The following is a 21,670-nucleotide window of genomic DNA, read 5'->3' as shown; positions in this document are numbered from 1 at the left end:
GAAGCAACTGAGGTCCAGTACTGGCAAGAAAGAAGGGAAAGAAGAGAAAAGAAAGAACAGAAAACCAGCAGAGTATTATCCAGTGAGCTTCTGCTACAAACAATCTACTTTGTTGTCATAAAAAAAAAAACACAAACCAAATCATTGCTCTGCGTAGAAAGTACGGTTTGTCAACCAGGACACACAGCATTGCCAGGGTAGGAAGAAGTCCATATCATTGCTGGGACAAAAGGTTGTAGACTTCTGTTAAACTTGATTTTACTTGTATATTCACTCTTTAAAATAACTACTTCAATAGGTTTAGTTTTAATTTAGTAGCGATATTTGCAGTATGGATTCACGTGTAGAGTTCCCATTGCTGCTTTTTAAAATATTAGCATGTGTGAATCCATTCTCCATTCTCCATCAATATAAAACTATTAATTTTCCACGAAAACACATTTCCTGGAATGGCCTACCCAGAGAGGTGGTGGATTCACCATCCCCGGAGGTTTTTAAAAAGAGATTGGATGTGACCCTTAGTGCCATGATATAGTAATTGGAATTGGATCAGGGGTTGGACTTGATGATCTTGGAGGTCTTTTCCAACCCAATCTATTCTATGATTCTATGCCTACCTCATCTGAGCCATCTGCACAGTCATAGTCTCCATCACACCAGAATCTTGCTGAAACACAGTCTCCATTTGCACACAGAAAGTCTTTCAGAGTGCATGTTTGAGGCTCTGAATAAAGAAAAGAAAAAACCCTGTGTTTATCAGCATTTCCATAGTCTATACAGAAAACTCCCAACAATCAACCAATGATTATAACAGAGGTAAAACCACTAACTTGCAAAATTTAAGATTTTTTTTTTTTCCGGTGGAATTTTCTTCCATAACGATTTTAGACTAAATTTCATTTACATATAGCAAGAGAGTAATGCAAATACTTTCAGATCTACCAAAACTCTTTGGAGAATTATTGTGATACTGAGAAAAAACTAAACATCATTGAAAATCTGCTAAAAACACTAATATGTAGCATGCTGAAGAATGAACGCTTCTGAAGAATGAACACAAGATAACTGAAGTGGTAATAGGGAGAGTTTTCTCATGTATTTATTGTGGCATCAATTGCAGATTTTCTTTTTTTTTGTAATAAATTAGCATTATCTAAAACAAACAAAAAGACTTGTTCTTTGTTAATCTATTCCTGAGACTGGTAGGTGTCTGCAAAAGAAAAAAACCTTTGGTACACATCACTTTATCACATTTAAGTAGCACATGTGCCTTTGGCTGGCACTGACACCCAGCTGTTTTTAGAGAACTTACACAAGCCATTGTCTCTTGTACCAAGTCAGCTGATCCCTAAGCAACGTGAAGAATGTGAATTTACAGCACCATCCATTCAAAATGTACTCAACATGATGAGATGCTCCAGCTTATTTTACTTCAATATGCTCATTTCAAACATTTTCACTAAAGATTAAATAATTGCTACTTCTCATTGCATTTCGGGTACAAACTCATCCCAGGACAAAATTAACTAATTTGTTTTCTTGACAACTTGTAGCAGCAACAAAACAGCATTAGGAAGATTTTCTAGCAACAGTAATATTTTTACACTGATTGAATTAATATCTTTCTACAACATTATTATGTTTGCTTTGCTTCAATGTTTACAGTATATTATATTTTCTTTAATTACATTAAATAAAAAATTACTGGTGCTGCCTTAGCAGGAATGATAGTCATTACTGAAAAATTTTCCTTTGTAAGCTTCCTGAAAGTTGAAACATTGTTTTTGTTCCAATTTGTTTATTTTGATTTTTAAAAAAACTATAACTCCCCCCACTCAAACAGATATTACCTCAGAAGAATTGACAGTGTATGCTACTCTTCTAATTGCAAACTTGTTAGGGACCTGTACCTTCCTAACAACACTTACTTACTTCAGAAGGTTCAAATATAGTTAAAGAACAACAGATTGTAGGAGAAATGCAGTTATACAACAAAGTCATAAAGGGCACAATGATCTGCACGATATCACTAAGAACTTTTCAAACCCATATATGACATTTTTTAATAGGTATTCTGTTACACCTCTGATAACTCCACCAGGATAGTGAATTTCTTGCACGTGAACAAACTGTATAGAGAAATGTAAATACTTCAGATGAGTTTCTATAATTCAGTGAATTTTTTCTGCATTCTTGAGAAATAACTCATTTTCTGATATAATTGCCTGACAGTCCTTTGTATATTCATGTATGCTATCACAATGTGCAATGTAATATATTCTGTCAAATGCTTTTGAAGTTCTAATTTCAGATCTATTTGTTTCATTACACTTTATTCTATAAGATACATCTATTTCTAACAATTCAACTGTACCTTATACTTTACCAATGCTTCCAAGATTTTGAATTTTAAAATTGTGTCAGTCTACTCTTCATAATTTAAACAGTAGGATATGGGATTCAATAGCTAGAATTTAAGTATGTATTTGACAATCAAAGGTAAATTTAAAAACCCAGCATTTATTTTGATGCATTGCCTGTGTCTGCCATACATTACAATTGATTACGGATTTGTTTATCAGCAAGTTTAGAGAACAGTCAAGCAATGAACATATAACTTGGTTATTGATACAAAGTTGGAAAACCTAATAAACTTCAAAAACACCCCATAGATGACTGCTCCCTCATTACTTGAACTTTTTTTCATCACTTTGTACTATAATGATCTGATCTTCAAGGAAGAAGATCATTACTGCTGGGTGATACACATGGAAAATTCCAAATAAGATCCTCAACACTTCTTTTGCAAACAGCAATAATATTTTGTAGAAGTTTTTGTTTTTGTGGTTTGGGTTTTTTTTGTGTGTGTGTGTTTTTGTTTGTTTGTTTTTTTAATTTTCAAAAGATTGTTCAGTCATGCAGATTAACACCATGATAGGAAAACTACGACCCTTTATTTGATTTTCACACAAGAAAAAAGGAACATAAAATAATTTCTTGCTATTTGTAATATAGGAAACTGACACTAATAATAAATTCCTAAGTAAAATCTCCCACAAAGCTAAGAAAGCTTTTGTGTGTCAACCACCTCCAGGGTATAACAACAAAAGGCTCTGAGTGATTACTGAGCTACATGACATTTTCACTTTTATATGAAACACTTGCATATGAAAACTGCAGCACTATTGCTTGCAGTAACTCACATTTTCAAATGCAGGCAGTAATTACAAGGAAGACAAATCCACTCTAACATCTCAAGCAGAATGAGACACTCTATGGATACCACGTCTCCCACTGGAGAAAGGGGAAGACAGCATCACAATGCCTAATTTACTAAGCTTTCTAAATCATTACCTTGAAGGTGCTAAATATACATTCATGATATGCCATCAAGATTTTCTATAAACCAAGATATTAATTTCTTGGATTTCTAAGTAGAAGAACAAAAAGAACAGAAATTGTCAACTGAAAAGAAGGTATTTAATAACTATTTGTGGAATTTCTCTCCTGAAATATTTTATAAAGGCAATGATTATGACCTAGAAGTAGTAAGGATTTGACATTTCTTCCTGGGAACTAAATGTAAATTAATTTACCAAGAATGAGAGATTTATTAGGCCTTAAGGTTCCTAGTAGGTAGGAGAGAACTGGGCTAACTGACCGGAATAACCACATCTACTTCTTCATGTGATTAGGTATCACAGAAACAGACTTCTCATGACAGAAAACAAAGGAATCATCTCAGGAATATGATGTGCAGGTAATGTTTGACTCAACTTCATCGCTAACAAAGTTTATCACTTGATCACTGAGCAGCTTTTATGATTCTCATCTACAGCTAAGCAATGTGATATGCAACTAAAAGACAAAGGCAAAGCAATTGCAATATTTATTTTGAATTAATGAGATTATTAAAAGCCATATGTCAGGCATTTTTGCACAGGTGGTGCAGAATTACAGGTCTTTATAACAAGGAATAAAATTGGAGAATTTCATCAAGGGACATTTTCAATTGTGGTCAAGTGATTTCCAACAGATCAGAAGGTGTTGAATGAAAATATGCACGTGTATTCCATCAAAATTCACAAGTTTCCCCTTACACTTTGCTGAACTAACTCTGTTTCTCATAACGTGGACTAAGGTAAAAGTTACTTACTACAGTTTTCTTCATCAGAATTATCTCCACAATCATTCTGGCTGTCACATCTCCAGTGGTCTGGAATGCAGTTGTTGTTTTTGCACTGGAACTCATGAGGCCCACAGGTTTTTTTATCTGTAATTAAGGTGAATAATATTTACAGCATTGCAAACAAGGAGTCAAAATGGGAAAGACTTCTATTAAAGGCATGACAATATTGCTGGATACATTTAAGAAGGAGAGATCGTGTTATCATTTGAAACGTTACTTTCAGGAATAATTTCTTTCTCATTACACATTCTTTAAGTTTCTATTTATTTATACCAAAATACATATGCTCTCAAATTTGATAAAATTAAAATATGCACTGTATAACCTGTTATTTACAGTTAAAAATACAAACTTCAGAAGGGATGACAAATTAGTTCAAAGAGAGGTAATTATTGCACTGAATCTCAAAAACTCCATTAACTTTTCCTTGAATTTCTCTGTAAGATTGCTTTATAAAAGATCAGATCACAGTAAACCACAAGAATATTGATTTGAAAAATGTACAAAACGTGTATTTCTCAAAAGTTATTCTTGCATATAATAATTTAAGACTGATCATACCTGACAGAAAACTTTCCACTTTGGTTTACATGTTCACTTGCTGATGTACAGGATTGAAATTGTACTCATACAAGGTAAAACATTACAAAGCCTACACTGCTAAACTGAGCATAATTTTCTTCAGGATGTAAATTTTCAATGCAGAGAAGCATTGGAAGCAAAGTCTCCTGGAGATACAGGAACATCCTGAACTCCTCCAGGAGGAAGGAGCTGCCTCTGTGTTTTTTGTGAGTAATTCTTGAATAATTTGTTCAACTTCTAAGGACTGAGATGAAATGAAGTAAATTAAAAAGTTATCAGTGACATTTTTGCTGGAAAAAAAAAAAAAACCAGTTTGCTTTGTAGAAGCCTCAATGACATATTTAAAATTACATGTCACTGTGATATTTCAATAGAAATTTTTTAAATTTCCGTTCAGCTGTGTCACAGCGTGTCAGTTCAGCTCCATACTGCTCTCATGGCAACTCAGTGAGTTCCAAAAACTGACAGAATTAAAGGGGACTGAAACAGCAGCTTAAATCAACCTACTTTTTCTGCTTGTGAAATGGAAAGCATGACAAATTAGAAGGATTAGAATTGATATCATGAACCAAACTGTTGTTTTTATTCTGTTGTTCTAGGTGTGATTCTGGAATTACAGTGATAAATCAAAACTACATCTGAATATCAAGAAGGTGGAGGTAAATGGTGTTGCAGCTCAGTTGTGTACAGTCAAAAATCTGGTCGTTACAACACTGCCTTTTGTGTTTGCTCCTTATTCTCTGCCAATATGATGATTGTAAGACGTTTTCTCCCAAAATATTTTTTCCTATGATGTTTCTCAAGGTTACAGTCTATGATATTTTGATCACAGTTTTTCAAAAACTTGTGCTGGCAAGCAACTAAAAATATTTAATATTACAAAACAAAAAAGTGCCTTCAAATGTATGACAGACTTGTTTTTGTCTCAGTTGCTCTACAAAAGATAAAGTTACAAACCCACAATCCATCCTGTATTTATTAAAGTACTTCTAGTAAAGTCTACAGTCTCCCAATAATATGTTTGTCCACAAAATGTGTTTGAAATACTAATGACAGGTATTATCACAGTACCATATAAATATTCTATTTATCCTTCCAGATTCAATAGAAATACCAAGATCTAATCAGTAATACACAGAATACAAAGATGACACCCCTTCATTTCAGTTACCTGCTAGAACGAAGAGAACATATAATATATATTTTCTTACTCTTCAAAAGGAATTATCTAGTTCTCAAGGATGCTAAATCCAGTTTCTAGCATTGCCTCTTTACACATGTGAAAAATGGTTATATTTTTTTTAATTTATCCAACTGTAGCTTAACCCTATGATTAGGATTTGAATATTAATCTTTCCCTTCTTATTATATTTCTACCAAACACAAAGGAATATTTAATTATACTTTTAATACAAAATATTTTTTGTGTTTGTAAGGTTCTCTCCTCTTCACAAATCTGAAAGCTTTATTCTTCCTCTGATCTCTTATAGCAGCTTACAATTGACATTGTATTACAAATCAGATTTCCTTCACATTAATGAAAACTAAGGAAAATGCTGGGCTACGAGAGATAGGATATAATAAAAAGAAAGAGAAAGATTTGGGTAAGTTGGATAACAATTATTTCATCTTTAAGAATGATGGATTGACTCAACTCAGAGGAAAGAGTGCAAGACCTTAATTTTTTTGAATTGTGGAACAATTCAAAGCACACATGGGCCCACATACATTTTTTCACTGCTGTCTTCAGCTCTAAATTGCTTCCTCTTTTTTGATAAAATGTGACCTTAAAATGTGAAAGTTCAGATAAGAGTGGTACAAAGGCAAAGAATTACATATTGATTACTCAGTTTTCACATTTCTCTCTTCAAATTATTATTAAGAGATCCACTGATGTACTGTAACAGGCAAAGGTCCTTCTTCAGAAATTTGTGTGATCACCTGATGTAGCTGCTGGTTGGTTGGGGTTCATCTTTTTGTTGAGGTTCATCTTTAGTGTATACTGAACTAGGATTTTACTTTAAAAATAATTCTAACTGAGTATGAAGAAGACAGGATGAAGGCTTAAATGGGAAAAATAAAAAACAAGCCTGAAAGAAAACACATGCACCCTAAAAACATTTTGATTCAAATATCAACCCCTACAAACGAAAACACTATTTTGCCACTAACTGCACTACATTGCTATTTGGGGATTTTAATTCCGTGTATTTTTATGTTTGTGAATTTGTGTGTGTGTGTGCCTGAGAGGGACAAAATCCAAAATGAAAATTCCCTTTGATTTGCTGTTCTGGAGCGTGGTGGGCTGTCACCGATGCTGGACATAGGAAATTATAAGCTTGCCAAAGGAAGTTTAAGTTCATATAATGCATCCTTCAAATTTCTCAAGGAACACATTCTTCATTATCAGGAAAAAAGCCTACTTTGATTTCTAATGCTAAAAATAAAATTAATATAAAATTAATATTAAAAAAGTGAGGAAGTAGAAAGCAGTCATATTAATGTTGACACATCATGCTAATAAAAACCTGAAATACACATAACCTTTAAAGCAAATTATAATCACTTTTCAAGACCACACACAGATTTCATCAGATTTTACCTGAAATGGTCCATATTTGACGTAAAATACTAAAGTTGAGAGCAAGGATTAGCATAATCAAATGGCTTTCTCTAATTGCCTGGACAGTAATCACAAATTAACTTTGTGATTTTTACCAAAAAAACACCATACACTCATTAATAAACACATATTTCCCAATTCTATTTCAACTGTCTGAGTTGGAAAGTAACAACGGAAAACTACATACATTTACACTACTTCTAGCAAATTTACTCAACATCTTCAACAACACACAGCAGCAGATGTTGACTAAGCAAAATACACATGGCTATGCAGCACTCCAGCAAAAAAACCCTACCCTTAATACAAGTTGTGCCTTGTAAGCATTTTAAAAATGAACCCTAAACAATAACAAGCTAGTATTACATCAACATATGGAGATCTTTTTTATACTCAGCTTGTAGCTTTAGAATTTAATTCTACCATATTTTGTTCACAGAAATAACAATTTTTAACTAAAAAAAAAAAAATGCTCAAGACCAAACTGTTGAAACTACTACCATAATAAGATCATTTAAACTTATTTCAAATTCTAAAAATATGGAAAACTTAAAAATGTGATTAAACCACCCTATTCTTCTTAAGGTTTAGCTGTTCTATGTGTACACAACTGTGTGTGGCACAAAAATTGTGAATATAAATAAATTCCTCTGTCTCTTTCAACAGAAAAACTAAGAGCAGTATATGCAGTTGGGAGATTAAAAATAAAAGTGTAGGTGTTTTTTCAGGGAGATGTGTGATTAAGCTGTGGAACACTTTGCTACAGTATGTTGTGAAAGCTTTACAAAGGTAAAAAGAGAATTAAACCCATGAAGGTTTTGTCCATGCAGAGACATATATGACTCACGATATCTCTGATTCTCAAATTATTAGAGCCTGGAAGAGTATCCCAGGGAAGTTTCACTACTGGTTTGCTTTGCTATTATAAATACAAATTTTCCTGTTCAGCATTAGTGTTATTTTTATTCCGTACTTTTAAGTTTCATGTCTTGAAGATATTATTAGATGAATTATTTTGAAACTGTGTTGTATGAGTTGGTCTTGGATGGGTAAATCAGAATATGAATCCACAGTCTGGAAGCTTGGAAAGTTGTCAATAGAGGAAAAAAACCAGCTTGTTGGAGATGAAGATGATGTGGAACAGGGCAGGAGAAAGCAGCTATGAAGGGGATCAGAAGATGAGAAGTCCAGGGTTGGTTCTATGATATCCCAGAAGAGGATATAAAGTGTCTCTATGGCAAAGGTTCATCTCCTTTGCATCCACTGTTTCCTCAAGCCTAATTGATTTCTTGGATTGTAACTTCTCCACGGTTGACAGGATTTAGTTTCCCCATCTTGGCAATTCAAATGATGGTCCTGGATTTTCAGTGCTGAGGAAGAGTTCCATTTTCCAGGCATATTTGCTGCCTCCAACATTTTCATGTATGTGCTGTTGTCAATTGCTTGAAAGATATCCATGGAAAATTGGCTGTTCCTCAGTGCCTTGTCCTTGACTACAGCCTGCAGTTCTGATACTCTGTTGTTCCAGAGATAGCATAAACCTGTCCAGACTCATGTGTTCCATCAAACCATTCACTGATGTGTGGATGAGTAATGGGGAGATACTGGTATGACCCATAACATTTGTCTTGTTCTGTCCCACCTCAGAACACTTTTCTACATTTTCCTTTGTAGACCTGTCTTGAAAATTTCGCAAGTTTTTCTGTTCATGATTAGTGTGTGACTTGCATTGACATCCATATTCGGTGATTTTCTAGTAATACTAGTCCACTCATTCTGCCTCTGATTATCTGCAATCCATTTCCCAGGTAGATATTTAAATTTATTATTTTCTCTAATTTACAACAAAAAGAGTTGACTCAGTACTTTCAAATGATGCAAGCAACGAGTAAGAACAACAACTACTACTACTACTAATATAAAGTGTGATCTCTTTTTTTCCCCAAGTGATAGTTAATTGTTACTATACCTCAGTGGGTTAGAACACTGTGGTTCTGGATGTTGTGTAAAATCTGACATAAACCAGGGCTTTGTTTGGTAATGGTACAATCCTAACCTTGATCTTCTCTGCAGAGGATCTGCTTCCACAAACTATCACATTTTAGTAAAGAAGTTCCATAAGTGTCACAGGTTCTTGGAGAAGTCCTGTGGGAATGTAAAGCTTTGGGGAGTGGTGTATTAAGGCACCTAACACCCTGGAGCTCACACAGTAAAACAAAAGTTGGTCATGTCAAGTTGGAATCTGCTCTGGACCCTTCTATACAGCCAGTTTTAACTAACAGGCTTTTCAAATAATATTCAAATTATATTTTCACTATTTATTATCTTCAGCATCAACAAAGAATACAGACTGAACTGACAGAAACTGGATATCACTGTGAGAAAAATAAAGACTGTCATTATATCCTATGAAAGTCACAATATTCTATATTATTTTTAAAAAAATTCAAGCAACAGTAACATATTCAAAACCACTGGCATACTCACCACAGTTGGCTTCATCTGATCCATCAGCACAATCTGGGTCTTCATCACATACCCATAGTTTGGAAATGCAGTGCTTTGTTGTTTTACACTGGAAATGGTCTGGAGAACAACTGTTTTCAGCTTCAAATGAAAGAATTCCAAATCAAAACTAGAAATATCCACTAATATTCAAAATACTTGTTTTAAAGAAAAAAATATAAAGAATTCAAAATTCAGAAATTAAATACCTCTAGCATAATTTATTCAACATCTATAAGAAAACAGCATTCAGGTTCATAGTGTTTATAATTTTGTCATTTTTATATATTTTATTATCTGTAAGAGTAAGGTAAGACAAATATAATGAAGTATGTATTGTGATATTCTTTTAACAGTAAATATACTTAGCATTGATACAATCAAACCACTTTAGCAAAAATCAGATAAGACTTCTTTTTTTCCAACTTCATAAAAGGCCAGTTGTCAATTCTGTAAGTCGATTTTAAAGGCTAAGGCAGCTCAGGATGCCTTGATCGAAAAAGGAATCAAAATTATGTAAAATTTTGGTGAAATTCTGTGCTCTCTGGTAAACTGGGTAAATGGTGAGAAAAGTGTGACAAATATTTCACTTTATCAGTTTAGCAGAACGATTTTTAGCAAGATAAAGATTCAAAGATGCAGCTGACTTCAACTGATTTTTTAAGGAAGCTCTAAGTTAAAGCAGCATTAACCTTAGAACAGATATTTGTTAACAGGAAAGATCCTGGGTGCACTCATGTGATTGTAGATGGACTCTTTAACAAGCACATACATCAGATCTTACTATATCTTAAACTTTTGTAACTGAGAATACAGAAGCAAGATGAATAAAGGACATCTTCCCAGACTGGACTGCGAGTAAGCTCTTTGTGACCAGATGCATAAGGATTTCTTTAGAAAAAAGCCTATGTGTGAGAATCTCAAAATCATTCTAAGCTGATCTGAATGTAGGTAGAAAGCAGGATCTAAATCTTAATAATGTTCTCCCACACGAATGTTTGTCTCACTTTTACCTAAGGAACTCTGTAAGTTCTTTAACAAACTTTCCTGTCCCGTTGAAAAGCAATCTGTTCCCTGATGCAATTATTCTTGTTTCATGTGTTTGGCAAGATGAAAGTTTTAGGTATGCTAGAAGTTGGTGTATTATTTCCTTCAGTGTCACATTTCCATAAAATTGGATAAGTTCCTAACTATACTTTGAACAAATAATTTTAATTCTCATCTAGTACACCTTAGCAGGACATTTCAAATTCCTTTACAAGGAAGATCTCATAATTACCTCTGTTTTACTTATGGAAAGCCTTCAGTATCAAATGTGACTTTTTAAAGTCAACTGATAAATAAAAAAAAAAAAAAAACCCAGAGGCAGAGCTGAAAATAAGGTGTGTATTTTATGGATCCTAGTCTGGTGAAATCAGAACAAATGAGATAGTCTCATCTGTTACTTATTTTCTGAAAGGAGCCCAAGTGTTATGAACTCTGTGGTAAACCTACTTAAAACCTCCCTTTTTTGTAATCTCCCCAAAGGCACTTGGAGATTTTTCAGAAGCCACAAGCAAGGTTTTATTAAAAAAACTTAGTACACTTAACTTTCTTAAGAGAGAAGATAATAAAGTCGAGGAAAGACACAACAAAAATAAAAAAAACGTATATGATTAATCTCCCCTGCTACCCACTGTGTATTTGCAGGTGGGTTGATGGCTGAGTTTCAGACAGCTCAAAAGCTTGCTCTGTGTCACAGCAGACTGTCCTGTTCTTATTAATCCCCAGGATGTTACCAACTCAGTCACTGCTGATCCTGGCCATGACCACCCCAGAGTTCCTGAGCACTGCTGTGCTGCAGACTCTGCTGCTCTGATTTAACTTCTGCCAGCTACACCCCAAGGTTTTGGGAACCATCCATATACCATGTGCAGTTCTTTCCAAGATAAAAATCAATCTCTCCAACGTTTCACAGGAGTTTATCTGATGCCACTTAACCAGTTTTTAAAGAAAATGCAAACCAACATATAATATTATCTGTAAGAGGCTACATCTCTCCTGAGCTGTCTGGAAGACAGACATTAAACATGACCATCAACAAAGCCTTTATATCCTTAGCAACCTGTCCCTTGGTTAAGGAGATGTTCTTTGCAGAAATGCAGCCCATGCAAACCTTGAGAAAGCTAATTCAGAATAAGTAGCTTAAATCAGCAGTAGAACTGAGTAATGAACTGAGCGAAAGAAGCAGCTATATTTCAAGACAGCCCCATCATCTTAATTACCAAATGATCAAAGACACAAGCTATTCAATAGATTCCATTTTAAACCTGAAAGCATTTTCTCTACCTATATGTAAAAAATATGGAGCGAAAATTAACTTGTGAAAAGTTGTATTAAAAGCTGAGCAAGTGCAAATCCAGTTACGTGGGCAAATTAATGAAGAAGTTCCCAGGGGATAGGGAACAGAAAAGGTAAAAAACTTAATCAAAGGGAAAGGATGTAGAAGGAACTATGGATCTACAGTTTTTCCAACAAAAGATGTTGAAAATTATCTTTTTCCATGGAAATGCATTGCTGCAAGGCATGGCAGATGAAAGGCTCAAAAGGATGAGTCATTTGCGAGGTGGTTAAGAGTAAAACAGATGTTTCAGCCTAAGTCAAAACCCCAATTAAATGCCTGAAATTGTTTATACCCCCCTCCTCTTCTTTGCAATGTCTTTACAAATCTGACGTTTGTTTTCATGTTCTAAAATTATTTTCTATAGAGGATATTTACAGTATTTTATATATTTTATTCCAGTTCCTTGTTTAAAACCAGCTACTTACGACAGTCTCTTTCATCTTCTTCATCACCACAGTCATCCTGTCCATTGCATCTCAGGTTTATTGGAATGCACTTCTGAGTTTTTGTGCACTTGAACTGACCTGACAGACACACATGTGTGTCTGCAAATTAAAAGAAAAACAAGTTAAAAAAAATATAAAAGTTAAAGATTAAAAGGTTCAAAACTTAAAAGGCAAATTAAAAAAAAAAACAAACTGTTTCTCGACAGAGTGGAAAACATAGCATTTAAACCAGGGTAGCCTACAATGCATATCATCACCTACCACAGTTCAGTTCATCAGAATTGTCCCCACAGTCATTCTCTCCATCACAGATAAAGGCGGGAAGGGCACAAAGTCCAGTTCCACACTGAAAACGTCCTGGCTGACATCGAAATTCAGCTGAGAAAAAAGGAAACTGCTTATGAATACTTTCAGAGGGATGAGTAAAGCATCAATAGTGCTGTTCTGCCTCTATGAACTAATCAAAAGAACCTTTAAACTTTCATATTTGCTCATATAATCTCAATCTGAGTATATATTAGTGACTTATATAGTGACAATATTATTGTTTTTAAGATACTCACTATCCCAACTCTAATTCTATTTCCCAAGAAAGGCCTAACACTTCTCCTGGTTGTTGTCATTTGAATCAATGAGCAATTGTGAACCTCTGCAGCAATATTTTTTATAAACAAAGTATAGCTCAAAATGGAATCTTATGTAGAATGTTAATAAGCTGAAGTTTGCTTCAGAGGCCTCTGTAGCAGGAAAAGAGAATTATAAAATTGTAAAAACAGGGGTGAGGGATTTCAATACAAAAAAATCAAATTAACTGTTAATTAATTGGAAGATTGTAGAATACATAGTAGAGCATGTTTTAGATAAGCTTAAGGGAACAAGTGAAAACTTACTCAGAAAACTGCAGTAAATAGTACTAATATGTATCTAAACTTCTAAAATTGGAATGAAACACAAGCAAACGAGGTTAGAATTCCAAGTTGTTATTACCTACAAAAATAAACCCAGTAGAATTTGGTATTTATATAAGAAATTCTGCAACCTCAGAACACAGCTAGGAAATAAAAATCTTTAGCAAAACCTAAACTGAGATTAGCTCAGTTGGTTAGAGCATGGTGATAATAATACCAAAGTTGTGGGTTTGATCCCTGTATGGGCCATTTACTTACAAGTTGGACTCGATACTTCTTGTGAGTCCCTTCCAACTCAGAATATTCTGTGGTTTACTTGTCACTGGGATTAAGTAAAGGTTTAAAAGAGAAAAACGACGTGTGATTTTCCGAAGAATTTGAAAGACTCTGTATACGTGAGTTAGTGATAACCTTTTACAGGCTGACAAAGAAGAGCCTGGGCCCTTTTTAATTTTGACAGAAACCAAGGAACAGAAAACACTGCTGGTAAACAGCAGTGTTCAAAAATAATCCTCTTCCTAACATCTATAATGCATTATCTTTGATTTGGCCCCTGCTGATAAAACTGGGCTCCAAATTCAGGATGCACTTACGGCATTCCGGGGGCTCGTCGGAGCCATCCCCACAGTCATCCACAGTGTCACACTTCCACCAGAACGGGATGCACTTATCAGTTTTGCAACGGAACTGCAAGAGGAAGGAGAGGAGGGAAAAAAAGGCTTACATACGAACATTTATTTATTTACTTATAAATAGAAATTGTAATTTATGAAAATTAGATTCACTGCGCTTAAGTCCCTGGTCCATTAATGAATTCTGGCTGTTAACTTTACAAAACTGTATTTTAAATGGTCTTTTCTTGGAGGTGTTTTGCACTGAAGATTCCACTAATACAAGTAACTGTAGTTTCAGTGATGCTTCCACACTGCCTTACAATGCCCCAATAGAAACCACTCACTGCATTTTGTTGCACTTTATGTTTTCTTCCTTTAAGATCTTATTCAAAGCAAGCACTTCAGTTCTCAGTTGTTGTAGATTGCTGAAACAGACAGTATCATTTTTCCAGATAAACCCAAACACCCACAGTTACAAAAAGGCCTTAACATGCAGCATTGTGTATGGTATTGCTTGTATTGTTTGAATTAAATAAGCAAACCAGATATCAGGCCTTCCAGACTTTCAAAAAGATAGAATATCTCTAGAAAAAAAAAAAAAAAAAAAAAGAAAAATCCTTTGTAAGACTCTGGCAGTGCCTTTATTCTGTACTCAAGTGACACTGTACCTTCGTTCTGACTGAAATTGGAATGTAAACAAAACCAAGAGTAGAAATTACTTGATAAAACTTCTAGGGCTAAACCTAAAATCTGAGTGGCTGATGCTTGGGAGAAAAACCTGAGAAGATTATCAGAAACTTCTAAGATATGTTGGTTTTCCTACCTGGTGTCTGAAAGGAAGGAAACCAACAGGTTTAAAAGTGCAAGACATCTCAGTTTCTGTGACTCAGCAGTATTTTTTCCAGTTTCTTCACATTTAAAAAATAATTGATTATTCAATAAATCCGTATTTAAAAGGCACATTATCTTCAGTGCATTGGGTCAGTTTAATCCTTTCTGCCAAGAAAAATTAGGGTTTCAAGGGCATTTATGTAGTAGGACCTCTAGTTGGAGCTACAGCATTCTTGTACCACCTTGAGGGACGTGTCCTGTAACAGGCTGGGTTGAAAGGCAGCTGTTTTAAACTATAAACTGCCCAGCACAGGTTACACAGCTCAGGGGAGCTTCAGTAGAAAGGGGACAACAAATGTAGGGGACAAACAGAAACTCAAACAATTCTCATTCTTAGTATTTTTTGCTTTCTAGCACAGTCTTCCTGATGCTTCATTGGTTTAAGGTGCCAGCCTTGCTCTGCTCACCACAGTGGACTTCAGGCTGTTAAAATGACATTATGAAGTTATTTCCAGGAAATGAGTACTAGCTCTTAGATGCTGTTATATGAAAATACTTGCATTCCCTTCCAAACTGAGGAGCCAGATATCCTGTAAAATCAGGGAGAAGAGTCACATGGGACTCAAATGGTTGGAGTTTTGGTGTTCTAGAGTCTGATGTGGTTTGCATTAAACAATTTCTCATGTCAGATAGCCATCACAGGATGGTCTGTAGATGTGCAAGACCAGTGTAGTGACCATCCAACTCCTTTTCATCAGAAACAACTAACAGTGGTTATATTGTCATGAGCAATTACATCATAAGACCAGCTCTGATTTGACATCATCATCTGAAAATCTTATGGAGCAAAATGTATTTTCGCTTCTGAACTCTATATCTTATGCCATCAGACTGATGAATTATCAAACAGTAAAAGATTTCAAAAGTGCAAGAAAATGACAAATAATGCACAGTGTAAACTGTCTGTCTGGAGCTGCTGCTTCTATTTAACTCTGCTCTCCGTCCTGTGGAATCCACAAGTGATAAAATATTGCTCCTGAAGGATCCAAGATGTGATGCAATTCTTCAATTCAGATGACCAATGAATTATTTAGACAGGAATAGAGCCATTCAATCAAATGTTCGCAAATAAATTCACTGTGGAATAAGCTTCCAGTGTCATTTAAAGAAAATATATTAAAAAAAAAAAAGAGTGACTTGTCTTTTAACCAAAAAAATTTAAGAAGCTAAATACAAGAGAAAAATAGGTAAGAAACTCCTTATTTTCAAGTGTCTTACACCTTTTTCCCTCCTGCTCATTTCTTAATGGGAAGTAACAAAAAGACAATATTAACAGAAAAGATACCATGAACATCATAAAATCACACCACCATAAGGCAAAAGGAGAAGAAAGCAGGGAGGTTTCATAAATAACAATATTACTCGAATTAAATGGTGCATCATTTATTAAGATGAACACCATTCCCCAAAAAAATACAAGTAAAACTCTTTCCTTAATGATGAAAATCATTATCATACATCATGATGTAGAAGAGTGTAAGAGGTCAGTAGCTTACATCTAATGAAAGTGAACTACTGGAAAAGTAGATTACTAAAATATTTTAAAGACCATGTGTCAACCAATTAATTATCTGGGTAGAATAGCCCAAAGGCTTCTATCAAAGTGATTCTCTTATAAGAAATCAATTAGTTTTACTTATCTACCCTATATTTTGAGAAAAAAGGCATAAATATTTATTTCAAGTACTGGGGAATACACTTCATGAAATTGATGCAATTGCTATTTAATTATATATTTCACCATTCCCATTTTATCTACTAGTTTGTTTTAAATGCAAATCTATAATTTGCCTATGTAGCTATGTTACCTATTAAACTGGACTGAGCTTGTTATCTTTCATTAATATCATTAATATCAAGTTCACTCAGGCATGGATCCTCCGAAATCGTTGTTATATACACTTTGTATTTTTATATTCCATACAAATGTTTCCTTCAAGGCAATTTTTATGGGTTTAGCAGCTGTATTTGTTCTAGTGACTGGTAGAAACATCGATGTTCGAAAGCCAACAAGTTCTGCGTTCTCTGGAAAAAGAGGCATTTGCAAGTCTATTTTCCCCTAACAGCCTTGAAGACAAAGTTCTTTAAGTTCACCCAGCCTTCAGCTGCTTTGAGTGATACTTCCACATTTCATGGCCACCAGCATTGATTATTTCAAAACAAGGGTAATGACCGCAAAATACAACCCCTGCTCCCCTTGTCCCCCTCTCCCCACGCACCTGACTGGCCGTGCAGTTCGACAGACACGTCTTGTTATCAGCAGCCAGGTAGAAGTTGGTGGGACAGGCACACGTGTACATCTTGTCGGGGGCCAGAAGGCACAAGTGACTGCAACCACCATTGTTTAGTGTACACACGTGTTTAGACACTGTGGACAGAGTAGGAAAATAATATCAGAGCCCATTATTTCAGTGCACCCCAGGGTATCTGCTTTATAGAGGAAGAAAGATGTAGTACCCATGCTATCTTTACAATGGAATGTCTCAAATCAAAAACCCATAGAGGGAAACTCTTCCTTTTGCCTTTAAGCTATTCTCTGTTGCATGCAAAAATTATATTATTAAATGGGTGTAGGTTCAACACTGAACGAATGAGAGGACAAAAAAAAGCAACTTTTTTTTTTAAATTTTTTTTTTTTTTAATAATGTGAGAAAAAATTAGCTTATCTAGGTCAAGTGCCAAGTTGTATTCAGTTACAATTCAAATAAGGGACATCAGGAAATCAGACATACCACCCACATTGTCTAACATTCCCTCAGTCTAACAAGTTTCTAAACAGCAATATGCTGTTAGAATATATATTGCATTATTAACACTATCTTGCTTTTCAAAGTATAAGGTTAAAAGTTCTTGTCACTCCATGTTCCCCTCTTAAAACCTGGTAGCTTGTACTATAACGCAACTAAACAGTTCTGTACTTCCAGTCAGTACTTGGGTCAGCTTGTAAGCACCCAAATTGCTATCTCACCACTGAACAAGATATATCACTTGAATTTAATATTAGATATGCTTACAACATAATCACAGATTTTATTTTAAAAATGTTAATTTGAAGACTTCCACGATTTGAAACAAAACAGAAATAAAAACAATCGCTGCACATAAACAAGCTTCCACTACTCAGCACCTGGCTACTGAGTTAAATACAACAATGCGCTGTTTGGAAAGCAAAGACAGAATAATTACCGTCAGGTTGCCTGTAAGAATGATACACCTGGATGTCTGTTATGGTGTGCCATGAGTTAATCAGTGACAGCCTGTCCGATCCAGAGGTTTTGTGGGCACGGCTGAGCGATTTGGTTTTCCCGTCTGTCCAGTAGATGTAGTCTTCAAACAACGTTAGTGCAATCACCCCTGGAATATCTTGATTAGGGACTAGAAGAAGAGGTGCTAACATTAATGTTCACTCTTGGAAGGCTGCCAGTTAAAATATTCCATACTGCATGGGCTGACAGATACAACTGCTGTATAATGTCTTGAGAATTATTGTCATGACAATACACCAAGCCCAGAGGGTTCTTTGTTGCCAGTTACAATAAAGATGGTTGGAGCACAAACTCTGCTTGCTTGGAATTACTTGGCCCAGTCAGCGTTTAAGGAAATGAAAGCATTTCAGTTAACAAAAATCACCACCAGATCTTAAACTAAAAGACATGTTAAACTTTCAAGAAATACACAACATAATATTTGCATAAGCCAATATCAATTTGCACTTTTAGTGGAGTAAAAGTTATTATAAAACATCCAAAACATAACATTTACCTTTCCTGATGCTCTAACACCCTTTAAGATAATTCATAGTGTTTTATTTCATCAAAATATACTGACAAAATTGTCAGGAAAACTAAAATTTCCACTAAAATAAACATAGTAGTAAGAGGGCTTATTGTTTATTCCTAACTTCACTAGCCATGCAATTTTTAAAAAATTACACAAATTCATGCTGATAGTCCATTGTTACAGTATCACAAAATTATAACCCCAGACCACTGAAAAAATTATGGAAGGACAAAAGGTAGAAAAAGTTTTGGAGCATCCTTCATCCTGCTGTATACTCTTTAATCTTGAACTATTTATTCTTGGTAACAGTAATTGAGCTCCACCTTTTTTTTCTTTCAACATATATAGCTGTAATCATAAATGCCACAGAAGAATGCCTGATCACAACAATTAATTTTTAAATTATAACCTTTTGTTGCTGAGCCACTCTAATTACTGATAGAGATGAAAAGGCAAAGAGCAGATGACTGTTACTTTTAAGCACCACATCCTTTATACCTTTACCTTGTTTTCTTCATATTTTTACCTGGAAAGTGATTAAATAGAGTTGGCCAATCTCAAATTCCAGTTGGAATATTTCATAGCTCACTGAAACCTGATGACAAACACCGAGGATATGGAATGACAACTAAGCAAATTCAATTTCATATCCAATAGTTGTCCCAGTAGTGAACTCCAGTGTAGGGTATGTTGCCTTCTGGTCAAGGGGACCTTGCCTCTTAGACCTGAAATTGTTTTCCCTTCTTAATTACCTCCATGTACCACAGCTCTCATACAGAAATTACAATACGATATTCTTTGAAAGAGTTTCATAACATTTCTGAGAAATCAGTCAAAGGGTAATGAAATTATTTTTGGCACTCAATACGTAGGCAACTTTCCCATGGCTCCTCACACATGACAGTACCCTCCAAAAAAGCTTGTATAATTTGTTATTCGTAGAATCCCATTGTGAAAAGTTTCCAACGAGAAATAACAAATGAGGCTGATAGAGAAGCAGGCAGGAACAGCAGAAAGAGAAACTGCTACTCCGAGGGAAACCCTCAACTAATTATTTTATTTTTGCTTGAGTTCTGGAAAAATATTTGTTCTTATAAATTATGAGCCTTATGAGAAGATTGATGAGACTAACATGCACTGCCTGGATTGCCTCATCACACCTTGCTAATAGGGAAGCTAAGCTAAGTGTGTGGCATAAAATATTAAATACTGCAGTTAGAGGACTGCGTTTCAAACCACTGTTCATTGGATCAAGTACATTTTTCTTTCCTTTCGTAAACAAGCCAAGCCTGTAAAAACCAGGTTTAAAAGCCTAAATCTTTTAATCATCTTGAAAACAAGACTACCGTATCAGAAACAATGCAAGAAGTATACTTTCTGCTTTTTAATTGTTTTAAAAGAAGTATGAGAGAGTATATTTTTTTCTAAAAACTGGATTTCCCATTATTACCACATAGAGGCAAGAAGTTGAAACCATGAATGGTTTAAATGCAGATTCACACTGCAGTTTGTCCTGCCACTATTTCTTATTTCTGAATAACTTTGTAAGTTTAATGGGCTCCTGCATTAACTTTTCATTAGATCACAATCAGCACAAGCTTGACCAAAATTCTTTCAGAAGTTTGCAATATTTAAAGCTATAAAGCTCTGTAGATCCTATTGTGACTATGAAACTTAGAGAAAGTTATTGGAAAAAAATCAGTTAAGAAAGCAATGAATAGACTAGGTTAAAAAATAATACAAATAAATAAATGCAAATAAAATCTACTTGAAATAGAACACAGAAAATAATACAGTACAACTGGACATAAATATTTCTTATAAAAATTCTAAGATGACAATAAAAATATTTTTTTATAAAATAAGAATTAATAATTACATAATATGAAAAACTTGTAAAATTTCTTCTAAGCTCACTATAAAACTCGATGAATTTTCTTGCATTAGTTACACCTGTAAAGACTAAGAGAAATTTCTGAAAGCAGCCATTCAGTGGCAGCCAATTCTGATTTACTTTACTGTTTAAGTAATAGTTCTGTCATAGCTGAATATGTTTTTTCTTTTACTTTTGGCACATTATAACCAAGGGAACATCAGAACCATTGACATGTAATAGGGTACAGTATCTACAGTTCCCATCAACTCTGAATGACCAAAAAAAAAAAAACAAAACCACAAAACAGAGGTAATTTTATATCTTATTTTCTGATGAAACAGTAAAATAGTTTCTCATGCTCTTTATTCTTTGAGGATATGAGTGTCTCAAGCTTTCCAAAATTTCAGGCAGTGGCAGCTATTGATTTTTTATAAATGTATGTACCAGGAAAAATACCCACTTCCTTCCTTCAGTCTTTCCTTTAACTTCCAGAGAGCCTCAACTGCATTACTGATCTACCTCTTCATAAATTACATACATCGGTTATACGTTGCAGTACTAATTACTAACCCTATAACACACTTTGTGGTGTGAATCACAGTTTTAAAGAGGAAAGCAAGACTAATTGCTCCTCTTTCTTTGGCAAGCACTGTGAAAACTGACTGGTTTGTGCAAATTGAAAGTAAAGACGGGTTAGTCATAACTGCTAAGTACCTCTGCTTCCCCTGCATCACCTATTTCAAAACATTTAATCAAGATGTCTGCTTGAAAATCCATTAGCAAGAAAGCAATATATTCTGTTAAAGACAAAAATTACATTACATCAACATAAGGGTCAGATCTCCACCAGCAAATTCGTGAAGAGTTGAAATA

General features: G+C 34.6%; 1 protein-coding gene across 6 annotated transcripts in view; it reads right to left on the bottom strand.

Annotated features, from left to right (window-relative positions):
• The window catches only part of LRP1B (LDL receptor related protein 1B), a 671,639-nt gene that overhangs the window by 68,144 nt on the left and 581,825 nt on the right, over positions 1-21,670 (bottom strand). For all 6 annotated transcript variants that reach the window (XM_027900055.1, XM_027900058.1, XM_027900056.1 and 3 more), the window contains exons 60-67: positions 18,328-18,516; positions 17,361-17,509; positions 14,230-14,323; positions 12,990-13,106; positions 12,708-12,827; positions 9,882-10,001; positions 4,157-4,273; positions 618-724 (exon numbers count right to left, since the gene is read on the bottom strand). In XM_027900055.1, coding sequence (XP_027755856.1) covers positions 618-724; positions 4,157-4,273; positions 9,882-10,001; positions 12,708-12,827; positions 12,990-13,106; positions 14,230-14,323; positions 17,361-17,509; positions 18,328-18,516 — 1,013 coding nt within the window. The remainder of the gene's footprint in view (positions 1-617; positions 725-4,156; positions 4,274-9,881; positions 10,002-12,707; positions 12,828-12,989; positions 13,107-14,229; positions 14,324-17,360; positions 17,510-18,327; positions 18,517-21,670) is intronic.

This window comes from Empidonax traillii, unplaced genomic scaffold, assembly GCF_003031625.1.
Source record: "Empidonax traillii isolate 1590-97213 ecotype Southwest subspecies unplaced genomic scaffold, ASM303162v1 scaffold702:size1046427, whole genome shotgun sequence".
NCBI lineage: Eukaryota > Metazoa > Chordata > Aves > Passeriformes > Tyrannidae > Empidonax > Empidonax traillii.
Note: the sequence above shows the minus strand (reverse complement) of the source record. Positions and strands in the feature narration are given on the sequence as shown.